Raw genomic sequence first — 9,741 nt, 5'->3', positions numbered from 1 at the left:
ATATATATATATATATATATATATATATATATATATATATAACCCACATAAACAAAAGCTCTCTAGGGTCTTCAATAATTTTTAAGAGTATAAAGGAGTCCTGAGACAAGGACCAAGTTTAAGAACTACTGTCTTAGAAAAAGAACGTTTTAGACTTATAACGAGTTACAAAACTGCTGAGGACAAGAGTTTGGATCAAACTTGAAGAACATCATCTTAAGCTTTTTCAAATACTGTAAAGCTTTTGAACTTCAAACTCCACTTGACATCAACAGAATTTTAACGTCTTTAGTTGGAAATCCAACACACTGTAAGAAAAACACATCTTCAAAGAAAACAATGTTTAAAGAAAGGGCAAGTCCAGCAAATATAGTCAAAGTGCAGTTGCTGACTTTGTGGTTGAGAAGGTCAGCAAAGACCCAGAGGTACTTTGAGCTTTGGCTTCTCCAGCCTTTTCCTGGCATCAACAGCAGTTGTAATTGCTGCCGGCTGTTTGTTTTCCCTTTGCTCCTGCAGCTCAAGCTGCCCTGGGAATGCAAATATGCAAAACCTCCAAGGCCCACAGGTCTTCAGAAGTCTCCCACCTGCTCTGGTCTAGATGTCTACAAGCCTATTAAGAACTGTCAAGCTGTCTCCTTTTAACTCACAACTTTAGACAGGACTGCATGATGAACTGGGGCATGGAACACCAAGAACTACTAAACCCAAGGAAAGGAGCTCAAAGACAGTCCGTGACACCATATTAACTAGTGTTTGGTCAGGAAAATAGCCATGAAATGAGAGCAAAGTTCCAAACTGAAGAATCATCCAGACACCGTCCTTAAACTGTAGGTTTAAACCCTCAAAACTCAGGAAGACTAGAGGAGATAGTAACCCCAAAGCACCAAAGAACATTGAAAAAGCCCTCAAGAAAAGGTGTGAATTGAACCCTCTTCAGAAAAAGAGCAACTTCTACTTAAAAATACATTGTGACATCAACAAAGGATAACAGGTGGCAACAATAACAAACTAGGAAACACAAATGTCAGTGAGCTCCAGAGTTGTTTGGTTTCAATATATTTCGAAATTTAGAACATGTACTAGCCTTCACTTAAAGTTGCAGTATTCTCCAATCAATGCTCAATGACATACTAACAGCCTCAGTGACTTTGTGATTATATTTTTTCTTATTTATTGAAAAACAAGTTCTTTCCCCTGCCAAAAAGTGTGAGGGACACCTTTTGAAGGCTGTAGTATTTGGAAGAGTCAGAATATGATGCCCAGAGCTCATAATAGAAGTTAGCGGTGTGGCCAGGATTTGGACCTGGGATTCCCAACTTGGTACCATGATGGGCTCATTTGTTGAGACACCAATAGGTCAACCCCGCCTAGTCTGACATCCGCTGTACTTTTTTCACGCTGATCTCTTATTTGCCACTCTTTGGGCATTTTCCAATCTTTAACTGATTGAACTTCACAGTTGGTCAGCGCCATGCTCTTGATGCCCTCCACATATTTTCACCTGGCTCTGTCCTGAAAGCCCACTCTGTGCCACATACTGCACTGGGCACAGACAATATGTTAGTGTGCAGGCAGCCACGTCACTTAGAAATTCTGCTTCTCCCTGTCGTTTTCTTTCGTTTGTATGCCTCTGCTGGATTTCCCCCTCCGCCTCTTCTTTCAGGCTGTTTCCTAGGGTTCTGCCCTCCACCTTTACTCTTCTAGAGCTTGGCCTGGGCCATTTCAGCTGCCCTTGGGTTTTAACCACCATGCATTTGCTGATGACCTCCAACTCTGTGCCTCTCGCCACCTGTTTGTCGAGGGTAAGTCGCTGCACCTGAGCTGCAGGTTTAGGACGGAGGTCGATGAATTCAGTTTACTGATGTTCTGGCTCCACGGAACTTCTTCCATCTTCTCAACTTAGCCGTGAGGGCTGCCCGCCTTCGGGGCCTTCGCCCCGTGCTCCCTTCCCCTGTGGTCCTCTCTCCCAGTCCTCCTCCATCCGACTCATGTCTGCTTATCCTGCAGGTGTCCACTCAGGTGTCCTTTTCTCCGAAAAGCCTTCCCTGACCTTCTCCTTGCTCCTCACCCCCAAAGTAGGTGCAAGGTATCTCAGTTTCACAGTCAGCTGATTAGACGATACAACCACAAATGCCTTGTCTGGTTTGCCTTCCGTTTCCCCGCCCTGAGACCCGTCGCCGCGGTACCCCGTCAACCCTCCACTGGGCCAGGCACACAGTAGGTGCTCAATAAAAGCTGTCCCTCCTTGGCCTGAAGTGCCAGGCTTCACGTAGTAACCCTCAGAGCTAGCGGGCGGAGGGGTTCTGAGGGTCTCATTAGCTCTGGGGACCGCTGAGCGAGCTCCGGAGCGCTAAGCCGGCGTGACTGCGAAAGCCCAGGCGTTGGTGCGGGGGCGGGCGGGCCAAATTCCCGGCAGGCCCAGCGCGCCAGGGTGGGGCCGGCGTCACAAAGCCCTGGCCAAGGTCACCGGCGTGCTCTGATTGGAAGGCTTGGAGCGGGGCGGGGTGCGTCCTCGTCCTCGCTGCGTGGTGACGTCACGTTCCCGCCTCCGGCCGTTCCCGCCGCTCTGTCGGGCCGTTGAGGCGGCGCTGAGGCCAGGCTGCGAGCATGCTGCGCAAGCTTACCGTCGACCAGATAAATGACTGGTTCACCATCGGCAAGGCCGTGACCGATGTGGAGCTGCTGGGCTCGCCGCCCACCTCCCCGGCCGAAGTGGCCAGGGACGAGGCGCAGCACAGGGACGCGGCCCTTGGCGCCGTCCCCGCCATGTCGACGGCCAACCCGGCGCCAGAACCAGCCCAGGCCGAGGAGCGTCCGGTGGCGGCTGAGCGGTAGGAGGCGAGGCTGTGGGCGGGCGCGGGTCCTGGAACACGAGCACTTGGGCCACTGGCACGTCCCTGCTGTCCGGGGGATGCCCGGCCTTCTCAAGCGAGCTGGCCACCAGACAATGCCCATCCCTTGGCCTCCACCCGGCTAACCTTTCCCTACCAGAAGCAGACTTCTAAAACTTCTGTGTCAATAGACCTTATTTTTTAGAGCAGTTTAGGCTTATAGAAAAATGGAGTAGAAAGTACAGAGCGCCACGAACCTCTCTTCCTCCCCCAGCAGCCTGCCTTATTGTTACCGCCTTGCTTTAGTGTGGCACGTTTGTTATACACGATGAACCCGCGTGGATAGCGATGAGCGGAAGCGGGTAGTTAAGATGAGGGCTGCTGCTGGTGGCGTGCAGCCTGTGGAGTCGGACGGGAGTGCAGTGGCACGTATCCACCATGAGCATCACCCAGAGCAGCTTCACTGCCCTAAAAGTCTCCTGTGCACCTCCTCTTCCTCCCTCCCTCCCTGGCAGCCACTGACGTTTTTTTTTAAGATTTTTTTATTGGGGAATTGGGGGATGGGAACAGCGCTGGGGAATTGGGGAAAGGGAACAGACAAGTTGCTGTCCTTTTGTTCTTCAGTCTAGTTGTGGAGGACGTTGCTTCACTGGCCCAAGTTGGCACCATCATTGCGCTCTNCCCACAGGGCAGCGTGCCTGCCCAGCTAACTTGTGCTTCCCGACGGATGGCATCAGCTACCTCCGATTAACTCATTTTTCCATCACTCCTGCCAACAGTTTTACTTAGTCCAAGGGGGTGAGTAATGGTTTTTAACATTTGGACCACAAGAAGCAGGACACTTCATGTGCTGAAGCCACGTGCCAATGTCAACTCAGAACAGTGACAGGCCGTGTCCTGGAAAGGTACGATGGTGTTTTACAGTCCCATCCATTTAAAAAGCAAGTCTTACCTTTCAAAGCTTTACTTCTTTTATCTAAAATAAAAGGAAACAAAAGCTGGTCATATCAATGTTTCACAAAAAGCCTTCAGTCAATTCCTTGTGGAAACCAACACTTGACTGCAAAGCTCATGCCGGGGAAGCTGTTACAGCAAGCTTCTGGAAAGCAGAGCGACTGTGTGTCTCAAAGCCCAGAAGTGGTACTGTTTCTGCCACAGGTGTCCTATGAGCAGCTAAGCAGTCCTCAAAATTTGTGGGCTCTTGACTCTCTACCACCCCCCAAACTCCAGTCATGTTATTCAAGTTTTTTCCTTTCATTCCTCTTTACCCAATTGCTTATTACATGACTGGGCCCCATCTGGGCTCCACTGAGAACTACATGGTTACCCCGCCCTAATTTTTTATTTTTATTAAAGATTTTATTGGGGAACAGCGCTGGGGAATCGGTGGAAGGGGAACAGACAAGTTGCTGTCCTTTTGTTCTTCAGTCTAGTTGTGGGGGACGTCGCTTCACTGGCCCATGTTGGTATTATCATTGTGCTCTTCCTGGGTGAGGCTGACTGATCGCCGGCCTCTGGACGGTCACTCACTGCAGCTCTTGGCAGCTCACACCGGCTGCCAGCCACTCACACTGGCTGCTGGCTACACACGGTAGCCCATGGCAACCCACTGCAGCAGGGGCTACAGCCTATGCCGTTGCCGGCGACTTGCGGCAGCCCAGCTCCAGGTTGAGCTGTTGTTCACCATCTTAGTTGTAGAGGGCAGTGTCACTGGCCCCCATGTGGGATCCGAACCGGGGTCCTGCTGCTCAGAGCTGGCGTCCCAAGCCAGCTCTTAACCAGCGCGCCACTCGGCCGGCCCCTAATTTTTATTATGAATTATTTCCAGCATTCACAACATGGGAAATGAACAATAAAACACTGCGTATCATGACTTCATCCCTAAATAGTTTAGCCTGCGTTTCTTAAAACTAAGGACATCTCCAAAGCATTCGAAGTATCACTGTCACACTTAAGATATCCACGTCTTGTGTAAATTTCTCAAAGGTCCCCAAATGTCTGTTAAGACGATGTGTGCTCCCCACATTTTAATGCAGGGCCACTGGGGTTCTGATGGCCACTCCTAGTTCAGAACCACAGTCCTTTACAATGTGAACTGTGATGCTTTTTTAGATTTCATTTTGTGAACTGTGATTTCTTTTGAAAACAATTTTCTTCCTGACTGCTAACAATCAAACATGGAGAAACTCACCAGCACTCCTGATTTTGTAGACGATGAAGCTCATCAGCCCCATCCCTACCCAGATCTCCTGGTAAACCTGAGTGTAGTAGGGCTTCATGGGGACCCAAACATTTTTGATGAGGCTTTGAAACATCTGAAAAGGAACACAGTGGTAAATACTTACACGGCCATTGTTTTAAACCTAACTGGTAGGAGAATCCCATTTACTCATCAAGTCCCACACTATTTCCCACAACTCCTACTCCTGCCCCACTCCCAGCAGCTGTTCCCATGCGCACAGGGCTTGTCACACTCGTCCCACTCAATGCCCCGAACCGAGGCCATCCCAGCGCTCAGTCAGTCACCTCTCACTCCTCAGGCCGCAGCACTCGCCCAGCCTGTGCAGTCCTGCAGTGTCACCGAGTGTTCCCCCTCTCTGATGGCTGTCCTCCACTAATGATATGCCCCAAATTACACATCACTTTTAAAACTTTTTTAAAGTGAAAAACTAGCATGTCTGCATCATCATGTTCAAGACTGCTGGCATTCAAAGCTGGAAAAGAACATGGTCGAGATGGAGGCTGACACCGAGGCGCAGGGACGTGCGTGAGCTGTATTCCAGTCCTTTTTTTTTTTTTTTTAATTTCAGCTTTACTGAGGTAGAACTGACATATCAAAACTGTAAGATAGTTAAAGTGGTGGGGACCTCACACACGTAGACATTGTGAAAGGATTTCCCCAGGTAGTTAACACAGCCATCAACTCATTTTTTTTTTTTCCTGAGAACTTTTAAGTTCTATTCTTTTAGCGAATTTCAATTACACAATACAGCGTTATTAACTATAGTCACCATTGTTTACATGTATCCCAGTCTTGAAGTCTATTGCTACATACAAAGCAGACAGCTTAAGATGGCAAGGTCACTTCCTAAGAGCTGCGATTATAGAATATCTGCTTTCATGAATAGAAATATTTAACTAATTACTGGATTTGACTGGGAAGAGCCATCAAATTCTGAACTTACAGTTCATTCTTATGTGCAGGTCTCAAAGTAATGTTTTTGATTACCTTTATAATTTCCTACAGACTCTAAGATGAGATGCCCTCATTTTAATTTTAATAAGCTTTGTAATATCTGAAGTGGTCTATTAACTACAGCCATTCAAATCACTGTCAGGAATTAACTAGATCTAGTCCTTTCCATTTTGCCTGAAAACACTACTCTGGCTTCAATCAGTGACGTGGCCTCATCCCCACCCCGGGCTGTCTTCTCACCTCACCACTTGGCGACACACAATTGTGCTTCTCTGCAGTTTTCTCTGGCCTTCCATCAGTAAAACCTTGACTGTGTGATCACGATTTATTTGGCAAATGTGAACGGAAATGTACAGGGTGGCAGCAGATGCGCCAAGATCCCAAGATCAGAATGAGCTTGGAGGGTGGAGAGGAATGGGAAGGCCCTGACTCACATCTGGCTCTGCCACTCTCCAGCTAAGTTAAACTGCCTCAGTTTCCTCATCTTGGATCAAAGAGAGAAACAAACAGTACCCACCGCAAAGGGCTGTTATGAAGATGAGAGGTGTTACTCTGTGCCAAGCATTTAGTGTCTGGTGTCCTACCCTGAGTGCCTGTTACACATAAAGTATCATGGCTGGACCATGGGAAGGGAAGATGGGGCAGGTCATTTAGGGCCTTGGAGGCCACGACAGAGTTCAGCTTTTATTCTAAAGATGTTACACCAATTTAAGAGCATCCACGAAGCGTTTTACAGTTATTTCCTGCACTACTCCCCAACCCCTACCAGTGGGTACGTAGAGGAAGCTGCCTGAGACCATCGGCTGGATCTGTGAGTCAGTCACTCAGGCCCGGCTCCGCATCACTATGAGGATCTGCTCCCAGGCCTGGTTTCCAGCTCTTCCCAGGCTTGTTCAGGCTGAAGCAGGATCCTGAAGGCTTGTAGGATGTGGGTGTCGTCTTCCTGGAAGCCCTCACACTTCCTGTCCTCAGATTGTACTAAGATGCTGTCAGAGCGTGAGGTTCCAAGGAACCAGCTGCCCTGCCTCGAGAAGGTGCCCAGGGAAATCCAAACAGGCCCCAGACTGGCAGAGCTCAGAGGCACTGAGTGCATTCCTCTCCCACCTGCACCCAGCAACGGGTGGAGAAGCAGGTGCCCCCCAGGACCAATGGGGCCGGAAGCCTGGGAATCCCGGGTTCCAACAGCAGCGCTGCCTGCTCTGCTCCCGACCTCGGGCACGTCCCTGAAGCCGCCCTTTCAGAGGTTTCCCTTTCTGTGAAACAGGAATACCTCCACCTGCCCCATAGGGCACTCGATGGAATTCAAGAAGGAAACATAAAACCGAGCCTGGTGCCTGGTGTGGAGTCAGAACTCAGTCAATGCTCACGCTACAAACACAGCTGACGGCAATAGTACTAAGCCACTGGGATTCCAAGAGAGGAGACTCAAGAAGATGCTCTCCCTTAGTGAGCGAGGCCAGAGGACCACCTGGGCAGTGCATATACTTTTCCCGCCTGAATCCACTCTGTGAATCCACGTTTCCCAGCTGTGTGTGGGTTTTACAGAACTGTTCCTTCAAAGGCCCATCCTACTCAAAGGTCAAATGGGTATCCGCCGAGTCCGTTTACGCCTGCAGTTTTTGACACGTTAACAGCAAACCATTACCTGACCTTACACTGCAGAGAGGCAACACCTGAGGTCGCTCCTCATCAAAGGGGAACGACGATACAGGGGCGTTCCAAGCGCTAACGCAAGGAAAGAGCGTGCCGCGCCCGGGGCGCTGCTTCCCACCAACAGCTACCCCCTCGCAGGCCTCCCCCTTCAGTTCAGCGGGCGGGGGAGGAAAAGCTCCCGCGGGCAGGAGGAGGGCTGGACCCCAAGGTCAGCGGGGGGCGAGAGGGGGCCGCGATGGGGCTGGGGAGGCTCCAGCTCGCCGCCGACTCCGCGGGACCAGATCCGGCCCCGAGCCTCCGCCGGCCACCGCCCCGTCCCCCGCCCCGTCCCGGCTGTTCCGCGCCGAGCAGCCAGCCCAGGTACCCACACTCACCTCGAGGTAGGACAACGGCTCTGGCCGCCCCGACACTCAATGAACGTCTCGGGAAGGTCACTGAGTGCGCACGCGCCGCCCGGGGCCTGCCGGGAAAGCGGAAGGAGCGGCGGCGCCCCAAAGCCAGAGAGCTTCCGAGGCCGCGCCTGCGCACCACAGCGCCCCCGGCGGCCGCCCCGATGCCACAGGCATGAAGGCCCGCCTGGGGAGGCCAGACTGGGGGAGGGGCGTTGGAGGTGTGCGTCATAATACAGTGATTATCCGTCCTGATTTGTCAGGGACGTGGGACTTTCAGTGCTGATACCGGGAAGGTCCTGGACAAAGCGGACAAGCTGGTCAACCTGAAAAAGAGGCCGTCTTTACTTGCTATGTTAAAGGCTGAAAAGCGGAGTCTCCCCCGTCTCAGTGGTTTTCTTGCCATTTCTTTGTATTAACATTTTTGCTCTACATATTTTTATGCATCAATTCTGTGCACAGTAATTATACTCAGTAGCCAATAGAAAGACTTCCACTGGTCCTAACAGACACAGGCCTTAAAAACAACGGTGCTTACTATGTGCAAGGAAATCAAAACAAGATTGAAAATTTCGGCAGAAAACTGGAAATGGTAAAAAACGAAACAAAACTGCTTAGCTGATTTGAAAAAGAACCAAATAGAAATTGAAGTTTAGCAGCAGATTAGACAGTTGAAGAATTACTGAATTGGAAGAAAATTTAGAAGAAACCATTCAGAAACAGAGACAAGGAGTTGAGAGACAGAGGATACAGCAAGAAAATCCATCATATGTGTAATTGAATTTTTAGAAGAACATAAAAGATGGGGCAGAAATATTAGAAGAGAAAACAGGTGCCTGAGAATTTTTCAAGAGTGATAAAAAAAAATCACACCAAAGATTCAAAAAACCTTATAGAAACCAACCAAGCAGGCAGGTGAATGAAAATAAATCAATACCTTGAAACCACAGAAAACTAAAGAAAAAGAGAAAATCTTAAAATAACTACCAATCTAGAATGCAATGCATAAGGAAATTAACATTCAGTAAAGGTGAAATGACATTTCAGACAAACTAAGACTGAGGGAATAATCATCAGTAGCTCTGCAGTAAAAAAAAAAATCATCGTTCATTATCCAGGCAGAAGGAAATGAGCTCAGATGGAAAGAAAGATGGGGATGCAGGAAGAGCAATGAACATGGTCCTGCTTCAAAGAAAAATAAAAAGCTTAGAATCAAATGAAGCTGCATGCAAAACTTGAAAGGATTGCCATTTTAGGGTAGTGGTTTGGGGGTTTCCAAAGCCCCCTAAGGGGTCAAAACTATTTTCATAATAATGGTAAGATGTTAATCATCTTTTTCACTAGAATCCTCTCACAAGTGTATGGTGGAGTTTTCCAGAGACTATGTGATTTGAGATATTCCAACAGAATGAATACCGAAGCAGACATGAGAATCCAGCTGTCTTCCATTAAGGCAGACATTGTGAGATCTTTGAATATGTAAAAGTGTCACTCTTCTCACAGAAAAAAAATTTTTTTGTAAATGTTACTTTTCATAAAAATATTCTCTTAACATCACATGGTTTTTTAAAAGTTATTTTAAAATGAATTAAAAATTAATAAAACATTTGTCAGCTGTAATCCCTTATAAGATATATATATATATATATATATATATATATATATATATATA

At 48.4% G+C, this 9,741-nt stretch overlaps 1 protein-coding gene across 1 annotated transcript in view; it reads right to left on the bottom strand.

The window, feature by feature from the left end:
* Positions 1-8,163, bottom strand: part of ATP5MJ (ATP synthase membrane subunit j) — a 16,100-nt gene extending 7,937 nt beyond the window's left edge. The window contains exons 1-3 of the mRNA XM_019639406.1: positions 8,055-8,163; positions 5,023-5,146; positions 3,784-3,807 (exon numbers count right to left, since the gene is read on the bottom strand). Coding sequence (XP_019494951.1) covers positions 3,784-3,807; positions 5,023-5,146 — 148 coding nt within the window. The 5' untranslated portion in view covers positions 8,055-8,163. The remainder of the gene's footprint in view (positions 1-3,783; positions 3,808-5,022; positions 5,147-8,054) is intronic.
* Positions 8,164-9,741: the final 1,578 nt, after the last annotated feature.

The sequence above is a fragment of the Hipposideros armiger genome, unplaced genomic scaffold, assembly GCF_001890085.2.
Source record: "Hipposideros armiger isolate ML-2016 unplaced genomic scaffold, ASM189008v1 scaffold_43, whole genome shotgun sequence".
Lineage (NCBI taxonomy): Eukaryota > Metazoa > Chordata > Mammalia > Chiroptera > Hipposideridae > Hipposideros > Hipposideros armiger.
This window is presented reverse-complemented; position numbering and strand designations above follow the sequence as displayed.